General features: G+C 40.6%; 1 protein-coding gene across 4 annotated transcripts in view; it reads left to right on the top strand.

Annotated features, from left to right (window-relative positions):
* Positions 1–13,402, top strand: part of LOC129763034 (pleckstrin homology-like domain family B member 1) — a 162,330-nt gene that overhangs the window by 89,540 nt on the left and 59,388 nt on the right. For 3 of the 4 annotated variants that reach the window (XM_055761749.1, XM_055761750.1, XM_055761753.1), the window contains 2 exons: positions 7,299–7,549; positions 7,789–7,899. The exons of the other annotated variant lie outside the window; for it this stretch is intronic. In XM_055761749.1, the coding sequence (XP_055617724.1) occupies positions 7,299–7,549; positions 7,789–7,899 (362 nt within the window). The remainder of the gene's footprint in view (positions 1–7,298; positions 7,550–7,788; positions 7,900–13,402) is intronic. 4 annotated transcript variants of the gene reach the window in all.

Genomic DNA, 13,402 nt, shown 5'->3' with positions numbered 1-13,402 from the left:
GATGTTACTACCTAGGTAGTGCGGACTGAATCAAAACGTCTGTCAAAAAAAATCCAATTGAAATGTCAAAGGAGATCCAACGATCAGGAGTGTTATTTTTCTTATGATAATCAACACTATAAAAAGAGTATTGTTATCAAGGGCAAAAATAATTAAAATTATAAAATGAACAAACTACATTTTTCTGTAAATTGTTTAATTAACGTTTGCATCTCTGAAAGAGCATCTCAGCCTCTCACTAAGCAACGCATTTTTAATGTCCCCTTTCTTTGACATAGCGTTTTCCCGAACGGAATAAAAACAAGCGAAGTCAGAGTCACGTAAATGTTTACTCCTGCAATTTGAAAATATTCGATAAAAAGTGGAACGAAGTGATGCCAAATGATTTTTAAAAAAAGTCTGTAAAAACAATGTGGAAAAGCCTGTAAAAGTGTGTAGATCTATAGAAATGTCTTTTAACGTTAATTTTTACACATTCATTAATACTTTGTACATCGCGATGCACGTAAGATTGTATTTTGTATATATATATACAGCCATTCCATGCCAAACCGATATAGTGGTTCTTAGATTTTCGTCATTTTGTTCTTTATCGCAAAACATTAGACCCGTATATTTTAATTTTTTCATTAGGGTGCCCGTTTCCATTTTAGGGTGGTCCAAAAATCTATTTTTTCCACTCTTTCCCAAAAACAACTTTTTCAAAAAATTCTTTTCGAACCACTTAATCGAATCAAATTGAAACTTACGAGTTATTTTTCTTTGAAAAAATATTACTTTTGCGAAAAATTGAATTTTTGTTTTTTTTTTTTTTTTATCCAAAATATATATTTTTATTAAGGCTCATATGGCGTCAACCTGACGGGGCCGGGAGTTCAATATTTCGACAATGTTTGCCTTATAACTATGTTAGTAATATGTAACCGATTACTCGCGGTTGGCTCGAGGTTAGTATTACAAGTGTTTTCGTAATTGTGATGTTGCTGTCTCCAATGCTCTGTACCTGTGCCCGACACGGGATACTTCCTTTTGGGATGCAGCTGACCATTAATCAGCAACGCCCCCTAGTCTGTACCCCATATCTAGCGTGGTGCGTCTTCTCGACTCGAGGAATCCAGGATAGAATGGTCACTAGCCGGCGCAAACATCAGCTCGTGTAGAGTTGTCATGAGCGATACAACCTTTTGCTCTTGTTGAATGATCAGTGGACTGCACAACCTTTGGCCCGTGTATCTGTAAAGAGTGTGTGTATGTATTGCCGCGACTAAGTAAAAGTTTATAGATCGGATAGGAGGGATATGAAACAGGGACACAACGAAGGAAACATCATTAAACGTTGACATCGGCGTTTCTGAGGAACAGGTATAGATGAAGCAAAAGATCAGGATCACGGCTACCTAAGATATCCCGGACGGGGATATCCGATTGTCTGCCTTTTGCTCTCAGTGCTCTAGAGAGCTGAGAGCGAGCAGCATGGAACCGGATACACGACCAGACAACATGCTCGATGTCGTGGTAGCCATCGCCACAATCACAAAGATTGTTTGCTGCGAGCCCAATGCGATAGAGATGCGCGTTTAGGTTGTAGTGATTGGACATAAGCCGAGATATCACGCGAATGAAATCACGACCTACATTCAATCCCTTAAACCAAGCTTTCGTCGAAACCTTAGGAATAATCGTGTGTAACCAGCGACCGAACTCATCTTCACTCCACATGCGCTGCCAACTAACGAGTGTGTCCTGACGAGGAATGTGAAAAAATTCATTATAGGCAATTTGCCTTTCAAAAAGTGTGCCTTCTGAAGCGCCCACCTTAGCTAGCGAGTCCGCTTTCTCATTCCCCGGAATCGAGCAATGAGAGGGAACCCATGCTAAGGTAATCTTGAATAATTTTTCGACCAAAACACTCAATAGTTGTCTTATTCTTGTTAGGAAATAAGATGAGCGTTTATCAACTTTTATTGAACGAATTGCCTCTATTGAGCTGAAACTGTCTGAAAAAATAAAATAATGGTCGATGGGCAGTGTTTCAATGATCCCTAGTGCGTAGTATATCGCACCCAGTTCAGCGGCATACACACATTTTTGTTTTTGTAATTATTGATTGAGTTAGTTTTTTTCTCGGAATTTTACATTTTTTATGGAAAGCTGAGGATTATTTACCTAACATATCTCGATATCAGAGATGCTGTAATTATCATTTTTAAGTTATAACTTTGTAAATTTAACATGTTTCAAGTCTTCGATCAATATTCCTATGTGACTAAACTGGACCTATCCGACTAGAATCCAATCTTCCCGCAAGTTTGATATTTTTTCAAATTTTACTTTTATTGGCTTCAATTTAACTCTTTGTGGTCGTTTGTCTGCTCTCAGCCACCATACCTTTTTTACCGTTCTGGTCGTTTGTCTGCTCTCAGCCACCACAGCAAGAAACCATGCTAATCTTATTCTTCACTCAACCAAGTAACAGTTTATGCTTTTTCTAAACGTAGCTTGATGTCTGGTAAACCTTTTCACGAATCAATGCGGTACTGCTATAAGTAATAGATAACGGTACGCAGTATCAAACAAAGTAGTCACCCACACAAGACAACGCACAGTGCGTTGAATGCATAGGAATGCATTCACAATAGCAGAATTTAGCCATCGTAACACTGGTGTGATGGAAGAGATTGTTGATTAGTATTAGAACTACTGTTTGCATAAATGTTTCATATTATTTGAATAATCGTAAAAGTGTCCCAAGCGCCAAAATATTTGTTTATACAAAGTAAAAAGTTCTGATCATTTCAGATACGCAGAAATCATTATTTGAGTAACTTCTGGTGCAGAAGTAGTTGTTTTTGAAGAGTAGTATAATTGTTTGCATAAGTGTGTTACGTATTCTGTATAATCTCATGTAAAAAAAACTTTGTTAAAAGTGAAAAGTGCTGATCGTTTCGGATACACATTAACGCTGGAATTAATTACACGTTTATTGCATCAATAACAAAAGTGTCTCATATTTACGGGTAAAAATAATAAAATTATGTATTGATGATACTTCATATGATTTACTCTTGGACACTGTTTCGAAAGATTTCACACGAAGATCAATCATAAAATATAATTTGATATTTTATATATTTTTTGACGTAGGACTACGTCTAACCGGAATATATAGGGGGTGAAATGGAAATCTAGGCACTGAACAAGTAGGAAAAAATGCAAGATTTGGAACGCTTATAACTCGAGCATTTCTCAATAGATCGCAAAGGTTTTTGCATCAATTGATAGGAAATATATCTACGCATCTATCATAACGAATAACATTTCATTTTTCGTGAGATAAATAATTGAACAATTGTGAAATATCAAGCATTGTCCAAATACACTATGTGCCCATTTTTGATTGGTCCATTTTGTGCTCCTCAAATCGTACCGACCAAAACGGGCAACCAGAGCAGCAGCGAAATAGAATGAAGCACGATTGGAAAGGAAAAAGAAAAAAAATGAGGGAAACATTGGTCGCAGTCTCACACATGCGTAATTCTCGAGCCAGCCAGTCAGCTTAAAAATCCCCTCTCCGCTGCCGTAACGATCATTCTCATCCGAACCGTACACCACATTGTTTCGCATCACCTCACATCAACAAACCAACACAAGCAGCCATGGTTGGATAAGGCAAAGGAGGAAAAGTGAAGGGAAAGGCAAAATCCCGCTCGAACCGTGGTGGTCTGCAATTTCCCGTAGGTGTATCCGCCAATTGCACCGGAAAAGGTAGCTAGGTCGAGCGCGTTAGTACCTGTGTACCAGTCCACCTAGCCGGCGTTATATAGTTTCGGCCGCCGGAGTGATCGAGTTAGCTGGCAAAGCTGCTCGCGACGATAAGAAAACCTGCATTCGGAACAGAACACATTCGGTTCGGCGGACATCCACGAGTACTAAGTTTTCTAAATTGGAACCATTCCATAAAACAAGGCGCTTTTCAGGGCCATTAAACCTTCCAAACAAGAGTTTAGGAAATAAAGTTCAATGCTTTCTAAAACATTATCCAAAATAATAATAAAACACAAATTGATGTTTTCATAATTTGTTTGCCAGGATCTGATGAGTATGTGAATTTGGCAGTTGTTCTGAGCTTATTGATAGTTGGGGACTTTCCTGATTATTCAATTTTCACCAATTCTTAAATTGTTTCGAGATTGAAAGTACAGTAATCTACAATTAGTTCGACATTTAGCTAATTGGACGGACATGTAATGTGACTTATTTAGTTGGACATTTTTGTAAACATAGAGATCCAAATTATGATCCCACATTGAAAGTCGTCACTGTACCACTGTCATCGCAAATGTTCAATTACAGGTTAAAATTACCTCCAATCCGGCACTGAGTGGTGGTAATGCGACGTGCCATTGAATGTAATTTACTGTAAAATATGTCACAAGCTGGATGGGAAGAAATTTTCCAACTGTGAAAGCTGTGGCGAGTGACAACAAATCGCTAAACAGGAAGGTTTAGCCGAACAAGATGGGGATATCGAGTGATAACAAAACAATAAACTCTTTAGACTTTTTGTGATCCTGAAAAGGACCTTTTTTAGTCTGTATGTGAATCCAACGAGCGAACAAATCGTAATGAATGTATTTTTTTGCCATCGCTCCCTTTTAACGCTCATTCGTTCGTCTCGTTGGACCCGCCCCTTTGGCTGAGTCTGCCGATTTGTCTCTATCCTGTGAGTGTGTACCGCTAGAGTATAAAACACGCGGACCCCAAAAAAATATCTTATTTTCTTTCAAACCGTAAACCCGTGTGGTTGTACGGCATCGGCATCGTGTACTCAACAAAGGAGGAAAAGAGAAGGGAAAGGCAAAATCTCGCTCGAACCGTGGTGGTCTGCTATTTCCCGTAGGTGTATCCGCCAATTGCACCGGAAAAGGTAGCTAGGTCGAGCGCGTTAGTACCTGTGTACCAGTCCACCTAGCCGGCGTTATATAGTTTCGGCCGCCGGAGTGATCGAGTTAGCTGGCAAAGCTGCTCGCGACGATAAGAAAACCTGCATTCGGAACATAACACATTCGGTTCGGCGGACATCAAGACAACAGGCAGTTGCAGCGAATGGCGAGTGGCAAACGCAATCGCAAAACGGCATCAGGTAGCAGAAGAAAAAAGTTTGTTCTTTATACAAACTGCTTTGGTGGCAAATCCAGAACAAGGCGGCATCGAGGGCGTTCGAAATGGTTTTTTTCAAAACCACGAGTACTAAGTTTTCTAAATTGGAACCATTCCATAAAACAAGGCGCTTTTCAGGGCCATTAAACCTTCCAAAAAAGAGTTTAGGAAATAAAGTTCAATGCTTTCTAAAACATTATCCAAAATAATAATAAAACACAAATTGATGTTTTCATAATTTGTTTGCCAGGATTTGATGAGTATGTGAATTTGGCAGTTGTTCTGAGCTTATTGATAGTTGGGGACTTTCCTGATTATTCAATTTTCACCAATTCTTAAATTGTTTCCAGATTGAAAGTACAGTAATCTACAATTAGTTCGACATTTAGCTAATTGGACGGACATGTAATGTGACTTATTTAGTTGGACATTTTTGTAAACATAGAGATCCAAATTATGATCCCACATTGAAAGTCGACACTGTACCACTGTCATCGCAAATGTTCAATTACAGGTTAAAATTACCTCCAATCCGGCACTGAGTGGTGGTAATGCGACGTGCCATTGAATGTAATTTACTGTAAAATATGTCACAAGCTGGATGGGAAGAAATTTTCCAACTGTGAAAGCTGTGGCGAGTGACAACAAATCGCTAAACAGGAAGGATTAGCCGAACAAGATGGGAATATCGATTGATAACAAAAACACAACACCAAAGGTTCTTTTCAGAACCATTAACATATTCATAAAGAGTAAACAGTAAACTAATCCATTTTTCAGGTAGATAGGTAGGTATTCACGTAGGTGAAGAAAATAAAACAATATATTTAAAATATATATTTAACAAAAGCTGTCCCCTTTGCATAGTCCTACGTCACTCCGGTTATGTCCCCGACATTACCCACCCGTCTTTTTTATAAAATAAAAAAATAATATTAAAACATCAAGTTAAAATACATCGTTAAGCTAATACGTATACATATAGTTCACAAAAAAAAAATAAAAAAATGTTCATTTTCCAAAATCTTGCATGTATTACTGCTTTTTCAGGGAAAAATAATTCCGACCAGTACGACACCTATACCCAAATTTAATACGACAGCAAAGGGTCAATATATCGATCATCTAAATCGGTTCAGTAGTTCAAATGTTATGATTATTTGCAGAAAGTCATTTTTGGACAAAGGGGGAAAAGGATTTTTCGAACCACCGGTTAACTTTGAAAAATCATATCTAAAAAACGAAAAAAATTGTATCTCTGATATCGAGATATGTTAAGTAAAAAATCCTCAGCTTTCAAGAAAAAATATAAAAAATTAAGCACCCTCTCGTCCAAAGTCATAGAAAATTAAAAAACGACTACAATCGCAAGTTAAATATTTTTTGATAAAAGGCTTGGTCATTAGTTTCAATTTTATATGTCGATCATCTAAATCGGTTCAGTGATTCAATAGTTATTAATTTTCATTTGTCATTTTTGGGAAAAAGTGGAAAAAATTGATTATTCGGATCACCCTAAAATAGAAATAGTGTCTCGCACGCAAACCTGTGTTCCACTGATTGCCCGGTTAGTTTAAAACTTAAGATACGATTATTTAGCAAGGTCCGACTGAGTTTTAGCGAACGTACTTTTGCCTGATGCGTTACGTTTGCCCGGCACAAAATCATAACTCGCATACATACTCGCGCATGGTATCACAGGCCGTCTTTTACCCATGATGTTTTTTTCCCGCGCCACTTATTTCTAGCACTATACTTTTTCTGAGCGGATGTTTCTGTTGCAGTTGTTTTCTGGTGCGATTTATTCCGGGAACCGTGGATTCAGGTGGAGGGATTATCGCATGAAAAATCGTTAAAATGAGCTCATTTTTAATGCATGTGTTAAGCCTGTACTTGCATTTATCACTTAAACCGAACAGATTTCTATCTGATTTGTACATGCGAGTCAAATAAGAGCATACTTGGGTATTGTTTGTTTTAAGTTGGAAATTTCAACGAATGAACTATTAATTTTAAAGTTTCTATAAAATAAACGAAGAAGGGTTTAATTTATCTGCGAATAAAAGGAGAATGGATATGGAGAGATAAGGATATACCGAAGTAATTGTTCTTAATTTACAAAGCAATTTTTCTTTCAGACACGATGGTCTAGCCCTGATATACTGAATGGAGGAGGCAGTATTGCGGAAAAAGTTACCAACGCTCGAATTCGTCAATCTAGGATTCCAACATATAAATCTAGTAACGACATCTCACGGTCGAAGCGAGCCCATATTTCAGAAAATTTCGGTGATCATAGAAAATGTAGCTCGAGTGAATTGGAATCTTTGACGCAAAAACCACCGAATGTTGACAAGATGTTCCATAAACATCAACGACCCTTGACAAGGTAACCATGAAAAACTTCATTAGGACTTAGTTTCTAAATTATGCGACATGCATCAGCTCAACAAAATCATGAACGACTTGAGTTCTATTGGTCGTATTGTCCCATTACATGTGGAATACAAAATATTTTGAATGAACGCCATGTGACTATATAGAAGAAACAATACTTTCTGAACAATTTTCAATAAGTTAATTCATTATTTTCTGATATTGATGTTTATTCCCAATTCTCAATTTCAGATATTTACCTACCACATCTTTCAACTTCAATTTGAGGTACCATATAGAGTCAGCAGGTCATCAGATTAATTTGTGTCGATTTGTGATCATAGATGAAAATACATGTAAAGGGTAAGAGTATTGATTGTTGAACGAACGAGAGTTATGTCCACAAATGAAAATAAACTAACACCGGAAAAACTTTTTAATAATGATTTTATCAGCCGGGTGCTATGATTGGTGCTAGGATCGTTAGCAAAATCTCAAGCAGAACTGTCAGGGGGATACCAAATTCATGTGAAAACAAAGGGAAGATGTCAGTGGGAAACTCGATATGTTGGCACCTGTCAGTTCAATAGGAATTCTCTAAAGACGTCACCCAGGTGGATTTTATTCAAATGATCTGTATATGTCGGTAGTTAGAATTCAAGTGAAAATGACTGTTGCAGTAGCGCGTGTAGACCTTTGTAGACTTGTATAGATAAGCGCTGCGGTTGCAGCTGTCAATAGCAGCAAGTAAAACGAGGGGCTCGCACTGCTGTTCTCAACACTCCTCCTCAGGGTGAATCCCTTGAATAAGCCCCACCTCCATTCCGATCATATTGGCAAAACTTTGCTGCTTCTGCACTCCTAGAGGCTTGGCAAGAATATCGGCTACCATAGTTTCTGTGGCACAATACTCCAAACGTATTTTCCCTTGACTGCAAAGATTCTTAACGAACTGTTCCCGCGTCTCGATGTGTTTGGATCTTCATGTTGCTCGTTCGGCCTTGTTGAAAGCAATGCATCTTTGACTGTCTTCGTGTTTAACAGTTGCACACGCCCGACGTTGTCCGAAGTCATGAAATAACGATCGAAGCCAAATTACCTCCTGGCAACCATCGCTCAAGGAAACGTATTCTGCCTCCATCGACGATAATGCACTGCTATATATTGGATTGGGGAAAAAGAAATGTTGTATATTGTCAATATATGGCAACACCTCAACATATCTTGTGTTGTACTTATCGCATCGGGTCATACTATACGGCTATTTAAAGACGACAATCTGTGCTACAAGTGTCGCTTTGACAGTGTTGTAGGACAATCACATTCGTTTCAGTCTCAAGTTATAGCGCGTATATCTCAAGCAAGTATATTGGTGCCACACGAGTTGACGCAAAAAAATCTTTTAGACCGAATCAACGCCAGCGATGCACTGCTGAAATGGAACGAACTCGACCCATTTTTGAAGAAGATGGTGACTGGTGATGAAAAGTGGATCACGTACGACAGCCTAAAGCGAAAAAAGTCGTGGTCGAAGCGCGGTGAGCCGGCCCAAACCATCGCCAAGCCCGGATTCACGGCCAGGAAGGTTTTGCTGTGTGTTTGGTGGAATTGGAAGGGAATCATCCACTATGAGCTGCTCAACTATGGCCAGACCCTCAACTCGGTTCTCTACTGTGAGCAGCTTGACCGTTTGAAGCAGGCGATTGACCAGAAGCGTCCAGAAATGATTTGTTGTTTTCCACCAGGACAACGCTCGCCCTCACACAACTTTGATGATCTGCCAGAAGCTACGGGAGCTCGGATGGCATGTCCTATTGCACCCACCGTATAGTCCAGACCTGGCTCCAAGTGATTATCATCTCTTCCGGTCCATGCAAAACGGTCTTGGTGATACTAAGTTAGATTCAAAAGAGGCTTGCGAAAACTGGCTGTCTGAGTTTTTTGCAAATTAGGAGGGGTGGTTTTATAAGAGAGGGATAATGAAATTGCCTTCTAAATGGCAACAAGTTTGCGAACAAAACAACGCATATTTGACTTAAATTGGATAATTTTAAGTATGTTAAATAAAGCGTCAAATTTCAATCAGAAATGCAACATTTCTTCTTCCCCAACCCTATATAACAGAACTCCAATCAGACTCCTGTACAGCGACTCGTCTTCTAGTTTTTCTCCGCTCTGCAGTTTTAGGAATCCTCCATGGGTGTTTCAGCTGGCTTCGCTTTAGATATTCCGAAACGTGCGGCAAGTTTCTCGATGTAACCTCTTAGACTTAGACTTTTTTTGAGCCGATAGTTTGGTCGGGTTGGGTTGCTAGTACGCACATCGAGCCAACCAACAGTCCGAGTTGGTAAAAAGTGCGCATACTAGCCAACTGTGGGCCGAATATTCTCGAGAGACTGTATTTAATTTGTGTTTGACAACGGAGAAGAGAACGGTGAAGAAAAAGCAAATAGAGAATCAGAGATCATTGGGTGCATCCCATTCTCAGTGATTCGCACGGCACGTATGTCGGATGTCAAAACTGAGAGCGAATTGAACTATTAGCCGAAAAACAATCGTCGTGTGTAGATGTGTGTAGTATAGATCGATGGTAGCCAGTACTGATTAAACGGACGGCCGACAGTTGACCGACCGAATAGTTTGATTGCAATCGGGAAGCCTATCAAACTTTTTTATCGGCCGGTATGTCTGCAGTCTGCTGGGGCTCTTAGACTGATGCTGTACTTGCCATCGATTCGTTCAATCTCCATGCCCAGGAAATATTTTCATTCTCCTAGACTGCTGATATCCAATTTACGTTTTAGCTCCTCGAAGATTGCGGCTGCCACTGATTTGTTCACAATATCATCGACGTACACAAGCAGATAAGCCAGAGTGTCGCCAACTGATTTTGTGTACAAGCAAGGATCAGCGGAGCTTTGCTCGAATCCTATACTCACAAGCACTTCATGCAGTATCTAGCGCATTTTTTTTTTTCAATCCGTAAATGCTCCTCTTTGAACGGCACACAAGATTTTCTTTGTCAGGGATCTTGAAACCTGGAAACCAACTCCTCCTCAAGCTCACCATACTCTGTCATGCTCCAGAAACCATAGCTCGAAGGGGGTGCGCTCAACCGTTGAAGATGGCAATCGGTTGTATATGTAACAAGCAGTCATCACTGCCTCGCCTCGCCAGTGCTTCTTCTTCGAATTCTCCTCCAGAAGCAAACAACGAGTCATTTCAATCAAAGTACGATTTGCTCTCTCGGATTTCCCATTTTGTTGCGGGCTGTATGATGCAATCTGCTGCAAAATAATCCCGTTATCGTCCAGGAACGTCTTCAGCTTCTTCAGCTGAATATTCCCCGCCTCTATCAACTCGCAGAATCTTTGGCATTTTCCTGAACTTATTTTGCACAAGGCTCACGTAGTGGCGTATCTTCTCATAGGCTTCCGATTTATTCTTCAGCAAGTAGATGACTGTGTATTTGCTGAAATCGTCGATCAGGATCAACACGTATCCATATCCGTACACGTACCCATGGCTCCACACAGATCGGAATGCACTAGCAGTTGATTCAGTCTTGGAAGCAGGAAACGGAGCCCTCGCCAATTTTTCCTCGCAACAGACACTGCACACAGATCGCACACCACAGTCTCTCAGCTTCCATTCTGTTCCTATTTCCTTTCGTATGATCCGCTTCACAGTATCCGAATGACGATGTTCAGCTGTTCAGCTGTGGACGAAAGAGCATGCTGAACCGGCTGTTTCAAGCGATAAAGTTTTCCTTTCCGCTCGCCCACAGCGACGGGCCAGTCCAGGTACGTCTTTTTTTTCCAAAATATATATTTTTATCAAGGCTCATATGGCGTTAGCCTGACGGGGCCGGAGTTCAATATTTTGACAGTTTTTCTTATTATCTATGTTAGTAATATGTAACCGATTACTCGCGGTCGGCTCGAGGTTAGTATTACAAGTGTTCTCGTAATTGGGATGTTGCTGTCTCCAATGCTCTGTACGTGTGCCCGACACGGGATACTTCCTATTGGGATGCAGCTGACCATTAATCAGCAACGCCCCCCTAGTATGTACCCCATATCTAGCGTGGTGCGTCTTCTCGACTCGAGGAATCCAGGATAGAATGGTCACTAGCCGGCGCAATCATCAGCTCGTGTAGAGTTGTCATGAGCGGTACAACCTTTGGCTCTTGTTGAATCATGTGGACTGCACAACCTTTGGCTCGTATATCTGTAAAGAGTGTGTGTATGTATTGCCGCGACTAAGTAAAAGTTTATAGATCGGATAGGAGGGATATGAAACAGGGTCACAACGAAGGAAACATCATTAAACGTTGACATCGGCTGTTCCGGATCTTAGCCGCGGAAACTATCCTTGGAGTGGACAGAAAACTGGAACGTGTCCTAGATGGTTGGTTGTAATTCAACTAGATGGATTTAATCCAAAGTAGATCTTTCTGGATGGATGCCAACGTATAAAAAAAAAGGTTGACTCTACTCAAACACGTCGTGTTCTGAAGATGATCTTTATTAAACTGGATGCTGAATTGGTACCGGATACAATAAATTATCTCCCTTGAGGTTTATAAATTTTCTTGATTATTCGGCGATTTATATCGGGAGAGTAAATGTGTAGTGAGAGTAGCTTCTGTTGTAATATTTCACTTTTGAAATATTTCCCTCGCAGTGTAATCTAGTACCACAATGTGATTTTAAATTGGGAATAGGAATAGGCAATATATCGAATAATTTAGTTTCTAATGGGCTGCCGCAACATACCGGCCTCCGTTGAAAGGAACTTTCAAACATGAATCCTATCTAACTATGACTGGTTTTGGTCAATTAGGATTGACGAAGTTGCACTGGTTGATCTGTTAGCCTCGATGACATCGTCGATCGGTAGAGGACAGACTTCCGTTATTGCGCGTCGGTAACTTCCATTTGCGGTTCGAACCTGGATGACCCTTGTGCGACCATCCCTGCCAGGGAAGGCGCTTTCGATTCGGCCCAGATTCCACTTCATTGGGGGAGTTGATTCGTTCTTCAGCAGTACCAATGTTCCAATTTTGATGTCTGGATGAGCCATCGGCCATTTCTGTCGATCTTGAAGTTGACCAACATACGCACTAGACCAAACCTTCCAAAAATGTTGAATCTTCTGTTGCATTTTCTGGAAAGAAGTGAGGCGATTAATAGGAGTTTCGCAGAGATCAGGCTCAGGAATCTGGAATAACGGCTCTCCAACTAACAAGTGCCCCGGAGTGAGAGCAACAACGTCAGCAGGATCGGATGACAGGGGTGTGAGAGGCCTTGAATTCATGATTCCTTCAATCTGGGTAATCAAGGTGTTGAATTCCTCGATAGTGAGGAGAGTATCCTTCATGATGCGATACAGAAGGTGCTTGAAGGTCTTAACGGCGGCCTCCCACAACCCTCCAAAGTGCGGAGACCGAGCTGGATTAAAGTGGAAGTTAATTCCCACTTTGGTGCACTTGTTTGTGAGATCTTCAGAACGGTGCAGCTCATCGAATAGCTGTTTGTGCTCTTGCCGCTGACGATTCGCACCAACAAAAGTGCGTACATTGTCGCAGTACACGTCAGTTACGCGACCGCGACGTGCCACGAAGCGTTTCAAAGCACTTAAGAACGAACCCGACGTCAGGCTATATACCATTTCGATATTGACAGCCTTGGAGGCCATACAAACGAATATTGCAACGAAAATTTTCAGAGAATTGCCCCGACGACTCGGCGGGCGAACGTAAAACGGACCGCAATAGTCCACGCCGGACTTCAGAAACCCGCGCGACGGAGTCACTCTCGCTGCCGGTAATGATCCCATGAGTTGTTGGATGCTCTTCGGTTTG

The sequence above is a fragment of the Toxorhynchites rutilus genome, chromosome 1 (genome assembly GCF_029784135.1).
Source record: "Toxorhynchites rutilus septentrionalis strain SRP chromosome 1, ASM2978413v1, whole genome shotgun sequence".
Taxonomy (NCBI): Eukaryota; Metazoa; Arthropoda; class Insecta; order Diptera; family Culicidae; genus Toxorhynchites; species Toxorhynchites rutilus.
Note: the sequence above shows the minus strand (reverse complement) of the source record. Positions and strands in the feature narration are given on the sequence as shown.